We start from the raw sequence: 15,932 nt of genomic DNA, 5'->3' as shown, positions 1-15,932 counted from the left end.
CAAGAGGACGAGGTCTTTCTGTTGGTCTGAAATCTGAACTGTGCCATGTGTCACAGGCATCCCAGCCATGACTCTGAAAATGTACTTCTTCTTGGTAGTATTTAATAAAGAATGAATAATTAGGCAATATTTGAGCTCCTGTTCCTACCAGGAGAACGCTGATCTCTGTGAGATGTGAAGTATGTTGACAGGGTTATGTCATGAAGCGTGTATTCCTCTTTCACAAATTCACTCCATAGGATTTCAGGAGATACATGTAAGTCTCAAAGGTTTCTCCCCTGCTTTCTCTTATTCCTTTGTCCTTGGGATAGAATAGGCCTGTCTTGATGTGTACCTAACAGGTTTAGGCTTTTAATCTTTTTAGAAGCTGGGCAGGCTCAGGGAAGGACTTGCTTTCTCCTTACTGGTAGCTGGATAATTGCTAACTGATACCTGTGTGAGATGTCACTCATGTTTGTAAAGAGCTGGCTAATATACTGAAGTATGTTTTCGGTCAGCGGGTAGTAGGGATGATAGGATTAATGATACTGCATCCTATCTAACACCTCTCTTTTTTTGCTTGTTTAAGGCTACATGGCTTAGAGAAATTAAAAGCAGCATCAGTAGCCATGTCCACATTAGAAGCTCTGAGTGGTTCTTGTGGAGTTCCTTAAGCTTTGATCATAGATAGGCACAGTATGTGACCCTCTGATACCTAGAATACGAAATCCTTATTTTGACAGCAGCACTGCCTAAAGTAGGGATTAGCTTTGTGCATTTAAGTATGAAAATGTGTGGTGGGTGAAGAATTTTCTTCCCGGATATTCCTAAGTTGGACAGAGTTCATGATACTAGTAGGACCAGTGTGTTAGTCTAGGTTGTTAGGAAGCACAATTACCAACCCCATGATCCAAGTAAAAAATTGGAATACCATCTAGTTTTGAAGCTGCAGATCATATAGTAATTGAGGAAGGAAACACAGTGATGTGTGAACGTGACCATAGGAGAAAAGAGTATTGCAGCAACAGCTGTGGAACGAAGTATAACAAACAGAACTGTGTGGAGTTCACTTGCTTGTTTTCATTCATACCTGCAGTTCAACATTTCACTCATTTTTATGTGCTGGGCTGTAAGATCCCTCATTTGTTCAGGGCTCGGTTACAATGGATACTGCAGTAAAGTCCCCAGTTTATCATGCATATAATGGACTGATTTTATTTTAATAGCTTTTTCAGGTTGATATAAAATGAGAAGGTAACACTTCTGCCTGCCTGAACCTAGTTAAACCTTGGTTGAACAAAAGTGGAAATTGAGTTGCCTACTTAATTTTTACAGTATTCAAAGGGGATAGGCTTCCGACCATTCTGGCTGACATATTTTACAGCTTCAGTTGTTCTTTGGTTTGTAGCTGTATATTAAGGTCTGTTCATTGCAGTATTCTATGAGGAAAGATTTTAATTGCTTGCTTTTCTCTTGTTTCAGAACAGAGAGCTCCAGATTATGAGAAAGTTGGATCATTGTAACATTGTCCGATTGCGTTATTTCTTCTACTCTAGTGGAGAGAAGGTAAGAATGAAAAACAAGGCAATGCCTCCTGGTAACCGTCTGGGGTATAACTGAACTGTTTGTATTTCTAGAGACAGCAGTGTGAAGATAGGAAACATGATAACATGGAGAAAATGCCACAGTGGTGCCCAGCAAATCATGTTGGAGCACATCTTTTTCAGTATGGAAGCGTGTGGTCCATGAGGAGTAGTGTTACTACTACAATACAACAACAGTTGTATTGTATACAACACGGTCTCCTTTTTAACTTATTGGAGCACAGCCATGCTTCATTTGCACATTTTAGAGCTACATTTTCACACGTGCAGATGTGTTTTCTAGGATGGGCTAGATGACCTTGTGAACTGCCTCTAGTATTTTTATATGTAGTTATAAACATTTATATAAATTCTATAATTTCTGTAAGTTTTATAATTTCACATTTTTTAAAACAGATTACATACTTCATTCTCTTAAGATACTGATAAACGTGCATGATGCTGGAAAGAGCTGTATACAAGAGCTAATAGCTACTAAAAGGCTATTAACTGCTGTTACCGCCAACAGAGTAGGAGCAGCAACCCACCCATTTCACTGTCTTTGGAGGCAGACAAGTTGTTGGTGGCAGGTTGCTGAAGTCTTGTGCAGTGCGCAAGAGGGATAATCAGAAGATCTTTTGTTACCTCTCGGAGAGGTGCGTGGGGAGACCTGGCCTTGCACTTCGCCTGCTTTGCCTGTGCCTGCGGAATCAAGCAGGAATCAAGGAGAAATGTGATCTAATGTTTTTATGCTTTCTTTGTTTGGCTCGGCCTTTGCCTGGTGATAGCAAACGTTCACAGTGTGATATGGCCCTTGCAGGTGTTTTTGGTAGTTAAATGTAGGTTTTTTGAACTATATTGTGCTCTTTTAGCATGTAACCACAAATTCCTCAAGCAGCATGAGTACAAGAAGGGAAATAGAGTCAAGGAGGGTTTGGCTTGTAATTTGACTAGGGTGAAGTAGAATTTAATGAAACAAGCAGAAGAGAACTGCCTTATCGAATGGCTTTCAGAAACCTCCTGCAGACAGTGGAAATGTTAAAACTTCTCAGGACACTGAATTGGGATCCTTTGTGTAACAGTAACATGAGTAAAGCTCTTTTGGGAATCTTTAACTTGGTGTTGAGCTTGAGACTGGATTTTCTGCTTTGCTGTTTCAGCTCCACATGGCTGATTCTTGGCAACAGTAAGTTTTGTTTTTAAAACTGCAGTCTCTTATCCATGAGCAGCAAATATTAATGCTCCAGTGGAAAGTTTTCTTTCACATTACTTTCACCTCTTCTCTCATCGTGCCTCTGCTCTGTGCCTTTGAGATTTCCACTGCTGCCCTCTTGCAAAATAGGACAAACGTGAACCAGTCCCTAGGGCAAAGGTGCACGCATCAGCACTGTAATATTGGAGTTTCGGTTGCAAGGTCTCTTTGCAGTTCAATACAAAATGATATATAATAGGCTTGCAAGAATTTCCATGAAACTTCATAATGAAGCTGGCTCTTAGGGAAGTGAACGGAGAGGAAGAAAAGTGTCAGGTATCCAGGAAGCACATGTAGGAAGCAATTGTAGATTTAGATGCTGGGTACCCAGAGCTTTATATAAACTGATTTTTGAAGCTAAGTCCAATGGGAAGAGTAGTGTAAAAGTCCAAATAACTGTGCGGTAGCATAGTGATGAGTGGGGCTTGCAATCGTTGCCTGTTTTTGTGGAGAACTTAACAGTCCACTGCCATTTAGTCTCTGTTTCTGCTAATTAAGTCTAGCAGTAATGAGAGGTAACTGTTACACTGCTGATCCCTTTAATGAAATAGTTCACCGATGAACTTAATTTTTATATCAATGTAGATGAACCATTCTCTTGCATAAAGTTTTTCATGCTGCTGTGATGACTCCACCTGTTTGTTCCAGCTGGAGTGTTCCTTGGACCCTTACTCCCTGGTGCTTGACACCAGTGTTTCTGAGCCCAGAGGCATTTCTTTCTTTGACTCTCTCTTAGCCAATACCCAGGAAGCTTAAATTTGTCTTGATTTTGGAGGTACTTCCAAGGATTTCTCCAAATCCAGTCAGACTGGCACTCTTTGAATGCTATGTGCCTAACAGCTACTCCATTTTAATTGCTAGGCATTTTTTTTAGGCACTGAGCAACTTTAAAACTAGCTTTATTCTAGCAAAACGGTGGGTTTAATTCATGATTAGAAAGCCTGACAACAGAAAATAGCATCAGATAGAACAAGAATTCGAAATAGCACTTGTTAGTAAGGCTATTCCTTAGCTGTATCAGTTATAGCTAGTTTATAGAGATTTGGAGCTCTCTGATAGCTTTTCCTTGGGGCTATCTGTGGAACTGGTTGAAGCATTTGAGCTCCTCCTTTTCTTTTTCCCTGCAATGATCTCTCCTTTTTATGTCTCCTATTCACTTAAACTTCCTTCCTGATTTTACCAAAACCAATCCAGCCTCAGCATGGAAGTCTTGTATCAAACATGGCTTTGACTGATTTGTTCTCCTTTGTTTTCTGTGACTGGGTGGCTCCTTCTTCTATGAATATCTCTGAATTTGCATTGCCTTTATATAGGTATGCCCTATATGAGGTGGGTGTGTGCATGTCTGTGTATATATGCACGTACATGCACACACATACGTCTTTATATGTGTGTGTATATATAAAAACATTATTCTGAGTACTGACTGCATATCAATCATGTTTGACTAATGATTTCTACTTTAAGAGAGCTCAAAGAGAGCATGTCATATATATTAATATGACAGTTGGCAGGCATGGCATTTGGGTTGCTTCAATAAACTAGTTGTTCCCTGGTTCTTTCCTTGCTCTAAGCTTAGACCTTTGTCGGACCTACCTGTTGGATAACCCAGTTCTTTCAAAAGACTTTTCCTTAATGAGTTTTTTTCTGAGGCTGTATGAGATACCTGATGGCAGGGCAGTGACTTTTGTGGCTGTAATATGCTTCGCAGTAGTCCAGAACATGTAATTCTAACTGGTGGAATGAACCAGAGGGTAAAGAAGAACAACCAAATAATGGGCTGAGTTGCATATGTAAGATTCTCTTGGTGGGAATAGTCGCAAGTCTTTTCCATGCTGTATTTCTGCGATTTGTGGTTTTCCTGGTAATCCTTAGAGAAAAAGAACAAGATTATCGGGCAAGCCAGCTCTGCTGTATTGGGTAGTATTGGTACTGTCTTGAGTAAGATGCCTAGTTTGCCTGTCAGCTTGCCACTGGGAGGGAGATCAGGCCGTATTAGGAAGGCATGCATTTCTGGTTTGATTTTTGCTACTTTTCCTTTATTTCAGGGACTGCCTTGCATTTAGCATGACGTATCAGTGTAAATGTTGAGCTACTGCAGCAGAGGGAGATGGGCTGTCTTTTTTCAGCCTAATTCTGCCGAGGACCTTTTTCAGTCGTGCTCTAAGGGAGGGTAGACATGGACATACCCAATAACTCCTCTAGCTCATTTGTTGAAAGTATTCCCTGGTGTTTTATAGCATGACCTAAGTTCTTAAATCAGTGGCTGCTGAGTAAAATTATTCAGCTGTGTAAAACCTGAAATGAGAACATATTCCGCATTTTTCTTCCACCTCTATTTCTGGTTTAGCTCTTCCTTTGTGATATTTCATAGCTGTCAGGTTTTCTTTTGTGGATGCTTTTGAGTGTTTAATAGTCTGATCAATTCATATCCATGCCCAAAAGAGGCAAAGAAGCACCAGAGAGATTTGTTCCTACATCAAATCATAAAAAAGTAAAGTAAATATAGTTTTTATGAAGTAATTGCATCTCTGATTATGTAACTCCCTCTCCTTCCCCCTTTAAGGTAGCTTGGGATTCAGAAGACTGAAAGGAAGCATATATGGAAACACAGATCACAGGCAATACGCTGACTCTTTTGGAGGCTGAGCTAGCCCTTCTGCATGCTCTAATTGATTTCTAGTCTTATTTAGCCTTAGCTGTAAGGGCATGCAGCCAAAAGTCCATGCAGACTCAGGATGGAAATTTACTCCAATAGACGTAGACTGAGGTTTAAAATAAACGTGCAGGAGATACATGTGGAGCTGCATGTACAAGCTGCTGTGCCTGCATTTTGACAATGGTGTATTAAACTGCAACAAAGACATTTGGAAGAATCATAGAATGGGTAGGATTGAAAAGAGAGCAACTACTTGATTTGCAAGTTTGGGCTTTGCTTGAATAGTTGGTGTTTCTGAATAGTTGGTGTTTCTCCAGGTTCGTATCCCTGTTAGGAAGAGATAGATCCTTACCCTGTCTTGCGGGAGTGCTCCGATGACTCCTTTCACAAGGACCATCTATTGCGCACCCTGTTATTTGTATTTGTAGTTGAATGATTCGGTTTTGTCATTGAAAGAAATGAAGAAACAGAACAAGAAGTTCAATCAGCAGAGCCTTGAGCCCAGTCTTGAATTGCCAGAGCCTGTGTGAATGACTTGCACTAGTCTAGTGACGTGCTGAAGGGCTAGCACTAGGAATGAATTTAGTCACTATGCTCCATTCAGTCCTTGGCAGAACTGCTGCGCTGTCGCCAAAGGAGCAATTAATGCCAATTATGAGGAGTTTTGTGATGTTGGTATCTCTGTAGTCTTTGCCTGAGGCCTGCCGAGCTTGTTTCAGGAAGGGCAGTAGTCGTAAGATAGTAATTATCAGTTACTGCTGTTAGGGCTTGCAACATGCTGGGAATTTTCGTAGTTGTAGTTATGAGCAGTCTCTGGTTTTTGAGTAGGTTGTGTTAATAGAAATAGCAGTTTTGTCTGCTTGTGGTAGGGCTAAGCACAAGTAGCTAGATTTTCAGTGTGATAGATGTGTGCAGTGGAAATGGGAAGCTCCATGGTTTTGTTCTAGTCCGGTACATCTGGTTAGTCATTCCACTAGCAGCTCTAGCCACTGCTCTCATCTTCCTGTGTTGGGTGGCCATCAGGAAAGTAGCTCATATTGCTTGTCCTGAGGCAGGCATACAGTTTGAACCATTATTGTGCATTATCTTGCCTGGTTTGCTGTTGTGGATCTATCGTGATTCAGAAATTTCCACTGAGCCTGGAAAGTAAGAAAATAGTGGATCTCCAAAGGCTCTACTTTTTGTTTTAAAAGTAAGGTATGCAGGATAGCCCCATGATCCCAACTTTACCTGGTAATTTCCATCTTCCAACAGAGTTATTGCCAGTTATATTATCTTGCAAAGGGCATAAAATAAACGAGAATCAGCAAGGATTCGTAAATGCTTTTTCTCTACTATACTCTCTCTTCAGAGAGGGAAAAACTATGGCAGGAAATGTCTTTCTTGATGAAAGGGAAAGGCTTAGTGCACATCACCTAAGAACCAAGGCTTTTCATAGATCAAAGGTAGACAATGCCAACCAATTGTCTTGGAACAAGTCCTGGGAAGGTTCTTAAATGTGAATTATATTGGGAAGCTTGACTTCTGCCCTTATGCTGTCATCATAGCTGACCCAGCTGGCAGTTTCTACCTACATCAGACTGCGTTATGTTGAAAAGCAGGCAGCATTGGAGAGCAATTTGTAAGCTTTGACAAGTAGGTATAGGAACAAAGTTCTGTCTTGGGACAGTTCTTAAACTCAGTCATGAAGAGTCAGGGAATAGGAAAGGAGATATTTTGCCCAACTTTTGTAGTACTAATAGAAAGTAACAGACACTGAAGTTGAGTCTTCAACTGCTTTTACCCCCCTGGAGTTACCTGCTTTACTTCTAGGCTTGCGGTTCCTTTACTTTAGTGGCAGCCACATCGCTGTTTTGAAATAGATGTGGTTATAAACTGTAGTAAAAACAGGCACCTGTAGTCACTGGATGTCACCATTCCTGTGTACAAATAAAGTCAGCTACACAATTGTTTGCGTTTTCAGGTTTTTCCAGTGTATCATGGCTACTCAGTAGTTACAGTAGGAAGGCTGCAAATTCTCACTTAATCTTTGAAAGCAGGTCCAAAGCGTTAGTATCTTTAATGTACTATTTCAGCCTTCAGGAGAAGAGAAGGAAGATGGGTGTTTCACGGCACTTGATAAGCGAGTGTGAAATACATGCTGGTTGTAGCTTTAAGAAAAAGTAGAATAACGGGGGTTTTATTCTTAAGACCAAAACTCTGTGACTTTGAACCTTGTTTGTTTAAATCTAGGTGGTTAAGCCAGGGTGAAGGGCATATCTTACCTCATGCTCGCACTCCGGTGTTTAAATAATGCACTCTGAAAAAAAGGCGTAATCCAAGTGAAATACTGCAATCTGTTTTCTTGCTTTCTGACTCCCAAGTTAAACCCTTTAGTGCTTCTTGACAGAAGCCTTGTGTAGCTGCCATCCTGTAACAGCTGTGTGTAGCACCTCCCTCTGAAAAACATTGGTGGGTGGTGTCATAGGATAAAGAAAATAGGGTCCCCTTGAGTAAACTGACTGGCTTATTTACCTCATATAGCCCCAATACGGATGCCTTGAGATAATTTCAGTGAGAAGTGCACTCTGGAGGCATATTCCTTAATTTTAGGTTTATGGCTTATCTGTGTGCTTTCAGCATGAATAGGCAAGTAAAGTGAGTTTCGTCAGAATGCAGTTCCATGTGCCTTTTTCCAAGGCCAGGTTTGGACGTGGCTTGGAGCAACCTGGTCTAGCGGAAGGTGTCCCTGCCTGTGGCAGGGGGTTGGAACTGAGTGAATTTTAAGGTCCTTTCCAACTCAAACCAGTCTGGGATTCTATGAAATGCAAAGTTAAGGAAAGGTCTGTATTGTTCATCTCCTCTCAGTTGCGCTAGCCCAGCGGATCACATGGATTCCATCTGAAAACTAACTCAAATTGTAACCTGGGATTAAACAAAAAAGTATAAAAGCAAGAAATCACCTGCAAACCACATCAGACCCACAACCACGCTGTTACTGATCTGCCAAGAGATGAAAGCTGCATGAGCATGCTCATCACTTTGCCCAAATGCTGACTGGTAAATTCAGTCACCCCAGAAGAAAGAGTGCCCAGAACAGCTTCTTAACCTTCTTATCCTATTACTTGATGCTCAGAGAAATTTTCCTTAGATTCCAGGTAGGAGTTGAGGAGAACTTCTAATATTTTACTGGATGCTAACATAGTCTTCAGATTATGCCTTGGGGTTTTATGGAGTTTTGTTGTTGTTTTTATTTTTTGCCCTCAATGTAGTGTTTGTATATATGACCTCCCTGAGTTCTGTTATTGTGTTGGTGGTAAATACTTAGACTTTGCCTGACTGATGTTGACTGGAGTATTATACATGTTATAAATGCGGTGTGTGAGATCTGTGAGTAAAAGTAATGAAAGCTGGTAGAACCGACTCAGGATTAGTTTGGGGTTTGTTGAGGCAGGAGGGGATCATAGAGAAGGAATGTTTGCACTTTGCATGCAAGGAACAATCCAGAAGAATGAATCTTTGAAGTCAATGGCTGTTGCTTTATGTTGGCCACTTTTAAGCTCAAATGAATGGTGCTTAGAAGAGCTTACTTGTGGGGATTGAAAGAGAGAAGAGTTTTGAAAGTGGAATTAAGAGACTTCTATTGCAGCCTTTCCTGTGTTGGTGCGGTAATGTTGTCTGTGTTGCTCAGTCTTCAGCCATGTAATGTGTGATGGTCATGTGCCAGGGTACTTTACTTGCAGCCTGGTTTATCTCCACTTTCTGATACAAAGAAAAATAAGTTGCTAAAATGTTTTAGTTCTTGTGGCCTAGACTTTTTCATGCCTCTTATTATGTCATAGTCTGTATTAGTATTTACTTACATGAAGTGTTTCCAACCAAAGTGAAGTAGTGCCTGACTTACTGGTTTTAGAGACACAGCAGTTCAGTGGCAAGGGGGTGATTATTTTGTTGTGGCTTGTTTTGGAGCAGTGTTTTTCAGCTGAGGATTTACCTGCCAAGTGACAAAAAGCAGCTTCTAACATTTGAGACGATTGCAGGTCCAGGAGCCACATTGCTACAGTAAAAATCCTACTGAAATACATTGATCCTGTATTCCAGGAGCTGGCCCTGCGCTCGCCCTATTTTAAAAGGTACATGGTTGTAACCTGGGTAAGCACAATCCAAGAGTGCAGCACAGGCTGGGGTCTGCCCAAGGGGCGGGGAGCAGCTCTGAGGAAAGAGACCTGGGGATGCTGGTGGACAACTCAGTAGGAGTGAACAGCATGCTGCTGTGGCAAAGAAAGCATGCTCGGGTACATCAACAAAGGAATCACCAGGAGAGATAAAGAAGCCATTATCACACTCAGCTGTGCACTTGACAGGCCACCCTTGGAATATTGTGTTTAGTTTTGGCCCCCACTGTACAAAAAAGATGTGGACAGGCTGGAGAGGGTCCAGAGAAGGGCTACAGAGATCCTCCAAGTACTGGGAAGCCTGCCACATGAGGAAACGCTGAGAGAGCTGGGCTTGTTTAGCCCAGAGAAAATAAGGCTTAGGGGAGACCTTACTACCATGTTCCAGTATTGAAAGGATGGCTATAAAAAAGATGGGGACTCCGTTTTTACAAGGAGTCACAAGGAAAGACCAGGAGTAATGTGTACAAGATACTCCTAGGCAGGTCCTGGTTGGATACTAGAGGATAAGTTTTCACAATGAGAGCTATCAGCCACTGGAATAATCTTCTCAGGGAAGTGGTGAACTGCCCAATATTGGACGGCCTTAAGATTTGGCTGGATGGCATGTTGAGACGTATAGTCTAGGTCATGCTTTGCCAGATGCTCTTTGAGGTCCCTTCTGACCGGCTGTTCCATGATTCTATGGTAACCTTAGCATCAAGCACAGGAGAACATGGATGCGTGTTAACATTTGACCTGCCGAGAAAAGCTCTTTCTTTGAGATCTCTTCAATCCCAGACTCTTAAGGAGAAGCGAGTTACTTAATGACATCTTGTGTTTGCTTTCTGTCATTTATATGATGCATCTGCTCTGGAGACTTTTCTCTGCAGGGGTGTTCCAGAGGTGCTTCTGATGCTGAGGTTACCTTGATTTGTTCCCAGCCCAGCAGTTTTGAACAAGTTGTTTGAACAAGTGTGGGAACAAGTTGTGCAGAATACATGGTGAGGTTTCCTGTAAGGGGAAGATAAGCCTTGATCCTCAAGCAGTTGCCCTCATTTGGCAAGCTCTTGGAGCTAACCCTGTTTCCTGCTGCAGTACATCTGGGTCACTGGAAAAATATGTGTTTAGGAGGAATGCACAAGGCAGGCAGAGCAGCTTACATCATCCTAAGAGCTCGTCAGGCCGCGGCTGCTTCCTAGCTTGTCCTGAATCTTGTTCAGGGGAATCCAGGTAACTCAGATGTTATTTTCATCCAGTTCATGCTCAGAGAAGAATGAGGGCTCTTGAAAATTGTATTCTGAGTGTTTATCAGATTTGCACCAGGAGGAGGAGGTAGGTCAGAACACTTGAATCATCTTTAATTCATGAAAGTAGGCATTTAGAGCACTTCTGAAGTGTCAGTTACTTGTGATAGGAGTGGAATATGCAGCTACTTGTATAGCCTGCACCATAAGCCCTGCCTTTATAGTTGCATGGTAAAGTTCTGGGTACATCAAATGGTACATCAAAACTTGTGTTTGTTGACTGGGGGAAAGGTAATTGTGTGCCTTTATGTTCTAGATGATAATGTGTGATACACGTTTACAGCAATACCATGCAAAACCCATGTGCTTTTTTCAGGTACTGTGGGCAGCATCAAAACTCACAAGCATTGGTGAATGAATGCAAAACCTCCATCTCTGTTATTTTGGTGCCTTGAGGTTTTTTGTGCTTGTGTTGTGCCATGCCATTGAATGAGTCCCATTTCCAACAGAACATAAAAATAAAAATGGAGGAGAGAGAAGCAAAGTAAAGGTGGTATGAACTAACAGAGTTCTGTAATTCTCAAAACTCACTGTTTAAAGTAGAGAGGTTTTAATGATCAGATGTATGACTGTTTTACATGTCTCCCTTTGCTTGTACTATGAAAGGAAAATGCAATCACTATCATTCCATTTCTCCTTGGTTTTCTCTCTGATCTTTAATGTAAATCTTTTTCATACATGGAACATGAACCTTTGAATGAAGTAAATTGACCTCAGTAACAGTGTGCTCTGTGCAGTGACTTGTTGCCAGTAAGACTTTCCCATCCTCTGAGAGGCAAGCTTTCAACGTATGCATCAGGTTGTATCTACACTGGATCAAACAGAATTCATATTCAGGAGACTGTCTTCTCTGTTGGTGTACAGGTTGCCTTAGCAGGCATAAGTTAACTTTGATTTTTCAGGACATTGGTTGTCTGTATTTTATAATTAATACCTTGAAAGCTCTGACCTAAGAAGAGGTGGTGGTGGATTTTTATTGGCTAGAAGAGTCAGGGAAAGAAGAACTTCTCTTACTGCAGGAGGGATAGTGCAAGGAACTACATACTTGTATTTTAGCATACATTTGCACCTCTACAGAGTTCCAGAGCCATCCAATATTCCCTCTGCACTGCTGATAGTTGTCCTTCCTCGGCCATTTCAAAAAGCTTGCTCTTCAGCCTTATCCCCAGATTCTTTCATGTCGTTACCTAGCTCCTGGAATGGCACCAGAAGAGGCAGCAGCATAGGCAGGGTTTTGGAGGCTGCTGTTCCTTGCCTGTGTTGCAGAAGTACTATAAGAACAGATGTTAAGTTAGTGGGCCATTGTCATTTGTTTAGTACTGGTGCTATTACCAGAGTCATTTAAGCAATGATGTTAAAAAAAGAGCATTTTTCTGTAGGGAAGAGTGATGTAGGCAGGGCCTTGCAAGGGGATTTGGCCTATTAGGAAGTATTGATAAGAGCTATTAAAATGTACTGAAAATACAAATAATGCTGAACAGAGATCTTGAATTGAGTCTTCAACAACACGCAAAACTAGCAGTTCTTTGCATATTGTCTATTCAAGGCCTGTATTTTTCTGTGTGTTACCATGTCTTTACTCGCTGGAGACTGCTGCTCTTTACTGAGGCAGCACAGAGATGAGTAAGGAGAGCAAGAGCACTATGAGAGTAACACTCCACACTTGAAGTGACCTTTTAAAGTCACAGTAATATTGTTAAATTGCTATAGCTAAATGAGGTTTGGTATTAAGATACCAGCCAGTGGATCTGCTAGCAAGGGGCTCCACTTGAAGACCTGGGAGTTCTGTACTGTTTCCATCTATGTAAAGTGTCTATGTATTGTCTTCCTCTACAGAAAGATCTAGCTGTTAATACAGCAAGTGCAGGAGAGGTTACTTCTGATTAATTCACCTAGCTTTCAAAAGTAAGATTTCAGGTTGATGCAGTTAATTATACCTACCCCCCACCACCCCTCAACATAAATGTATTCACAGTCCTGATGAGATCTGCACGGAAGACTGCATTAAAATACCAGAAGTATTTTTAAAACCTGTTTTACTGCTGAAAGTTCCCAGTTCCACAGTTAGGCAATGTGATTATGGTACTTTGTCATTTAATTCCTGTTTGTTCTTTCTTTTGTTGATGTATTCTGTAACAAAGTACCTTATAATAAAGCTACTTTTGTTGTTTCTCTGTGTTAAGCTCACATGGACCTCTAACCTGATCCTTGGTATCAAAATTGATACTCAAGTCTTTGGCTTGTTCTGTTTTGCCATGACAAAGTTTGTATGTTTTAAGTTGGAGATAACTGGGACATCAAAATATGCATGAACAGAATAGGTAAAAATGGTAACACTCCCTTATGCTCTACGAATGGTGAATATGTATTTTTAATCCCTTAATAGTTAAGAATTCAGTAAGATCAAAGTAACAGTTCTAAAAGATGCAGGGGTTTTAAGCTTCGTGTGTGTGCGTAGCTGTTGAGGAGTGACTGGTGTCTTTAAATTTGCACTTGTTGGATTCTGCTGTGTAAGGGACTGACGAGTTAAATGAATTGCTTTAAATAATGATGCAGATGGCACCTTGAAATATCTCCGAATGAAAATATTGACTGGGCAGAATAAGTATATCCTCGTCCCTATTTGTAATCAGAAGATGCCTCATGTTGGAGACCATATTCATGAATGTCTCCTTAAACATATGTTTGACTTAAGTATTAGTGCACAAGCGCAAAGCCTGAAGGAAAACCAGTTTGGTGGCAGTTCACGCTCCCCCTAAAGACGTGTACCTAAAATGTCCACAGCTTTCTCATCCTTGTTGGTTTCTTTGAGTGCTTTAATTGTACTTCATGCTTCAAATCTATTGCTGATTCTCTTTTTTCCCTTCTCTATTTTCTTTCAGAAAGATGAGGTGTACCTCAACCTGGTGCTGGACTATGTTCCTGAAACAGTATACAGAGTTGCCAGACATTATAGTCGGGCCAAACAGACACTCCCTATGATTTATGTCAAGGTAGGTAACTGATAGATGTCGTTAGGTGAAGAAGAATATCATAGTAATAAACTCTGTGGATACCTCTTTCCTGACATAGTTTTCTCACATTTTCAGGAGCATATACATCATGAGGCAAGTAAAAAAAAAAAAAAGCTAGAATGATTGCTATGACAAAGGAAGGATAGGAGAGGCTTAAAGCACTCTCAAAGTCTTGGAGTGAGTGGGGGAGACTGAGTGTGAGAGAAGTTCTGGGCTTTTAAAGTACATTAGAGATTGACACCAGCCAGATGAGCAGCTTCAGTTTCCTGAGGAGATGAAGACACAGTAGTACAAAGGTCAGGATCTGGAAGAGGATGTCAGGAAGAATAATGTCCTCTTACCTGTTGTATTCCCCTTTTCCTGGCCTACGAGTAAGAGTTCATGTGCTTCTGTTGGGGGCGTGAAAGTCATAGTTTTGTCCCCACTTGGAGCTTGTATGCTCAATGTAGCCTCAAAACCTCACCTCAGTTGTCTGTGTCTTTTGTTGTCTTTACGAGATAGTTAATGAATAAAATTTTCTCTGTAAAACTGGGACCTATTTGGGTTTTGTAGTTCCATTTCAGTGTGATGACCACAATCCACATGCTAGTGAATGATCACATTTTCACATGGCATTAACTTGCTAACGTGGCACCAAAGTAAGACTAAATGGAAATAAGCCACAAATATTCCTGATTCATATTGATTCCTCCAAAATCCTCTTTAAAAGCCTAATTCTTAACATGATGGTGGGGTTGAGAAAAGAACATGAATTTGATTATAAGAAGATGAAAGTTATAGAGGTGAAAGCTATGAATAGTAATTATTCCAATAATGAAGTGTTGTGCCACAACTGTATGCGCATTAATTGTGAATGGCGTGTCTCTGCAGTAGCCACCACTGGAGCCTGCTTTTAAGAAAGCACAGATTATCGTCCAGTTTCTACTGCAAGGTCACACTGTTCGGTCTGTTGGTAAAGAGCTTCAGGTTTATATGTACCCCAAAATCTGTTAGCTTAGCTTTTGATAAATTGTTCATATAACTTTCGTCAGCACTCTTGTCCTAATTGCTCTTCATTATGGGAACGTGGGAAAAATTGCCTTACTTACTCTTTGAGGGAAAATTCTGCTTCAGCTCTTTAATCTTCCTGGATGCTTGGGACTTCCCATTCCAAGCAGCCTGGAAGGCTGTTCTTATTTTTCTGGCAAAGCAAACCTTTCTCATAATTCTGTGTTTAAAAAGATCATGTTACCTTGATGTCATAAAAGCTTTTGCAATTCCTGAGCCATCTCAGCTACGCAAAGGGTAGATCATACCTATTTGCTCATGTTTGATTGGTACCTAGGCAGGCAGAGAGGTACTTACCCTAGGTAACAGCAAAGCTGTTAAAGAAATGCAGGGAAGCTTTTCTAGTAATCTACTTACTAATTTCTATTTGTAACTTCTAACATGCTGGAAGAAATACTTGGTTTTGCTGTGGGGAGATGAAAAACTTTCCTTCTAAATCCTGCATGTGTCAACTTGACTTCTCAAGTTAGAGCAATCTCTTGCATTATTTTGCAATACACTTGCACAATACATAGGTAACACGTCAAAAACCATGTTTGTTTTCTTTTCTTTGTGCACAGTTGTGGTTTTTCAAAACAAATGTGAAAACCAAACACCTAGAGCCAAAATTCAAATGATTCTCCTCCCACTCCTCCTTTCCCCACTGAACAAGCAACAAAAAACAAGGGAGAGAAAAAGTGTAAAGACAACGATAGTGGTGAAAGTGCGGCAAACATGACCTGATAGCAGTATCTGGCAATTGCACCCGTTTTTAGGCCGTTAAAGGTGAACTGTGGAGAATGTGCTTAGCAAAGGGAAGTGTGGAGGTGCATCTCCAGTACTGTGTCCTGCCTGTAGCTTGGTTTTTAAATGGAACCTTGTGGGGGACACAACAAAGATAAGAAATAACCAGGCAGCCTGTTGTCAACTTTGAAATAGGGCTTCCCATGCCTTCATGGCAGTATATGCTGTACAGCCC

At 41.0% G+C, this 15,932-nt stretch overlaps 1 protein-coding gene across 2 annotated transcripts in view; it reads left to right on the top strand.

Annotated features, from left to right (window-relative positions):
* The window catches only part of GSK3B (glycogen synthase kinase 3 beta), a 151,355-nt gene that overhangs the window by 81,335 nt on the left and 54,088 nt on the right, over nt 1–15,932 (top strand). For both annotated transcript variants that reach the window (XM_065676115.1, XM_065676116.1), the window contains exons 3-4: nt 1,462–1,545; nt 13,796–13,906. In XM_065676115.1, coding sequence (XP_065532187.1) covers nt 1,462–1,545; nt 13,796–13,906 — 195 coding nt within the window. The remainder of the gene's footprint in view (nt 1–1,461; nt 1,546–13,795; nt 13,907–15,932) is intronic.

Source organism: Lathamus discolor, chromosome 4 (genome assembly GCF_037157495.1).
Source record: "Lathamus discolor isolate bLatDis1 chromosome 4, bLatDis1.hap1, whole genome shotgun sequence".
Taxonomy (NCBI): Eukaryota; Metazoa; Chordata; class Aves; order Psittaciformes; family Psittacidae; genus Lathamus; species Lathamus discolor.
Note: the sequence above shows the minus strand (reverse complement) of the source record. Positions and strands in the feature narration are given on the sequence as shown.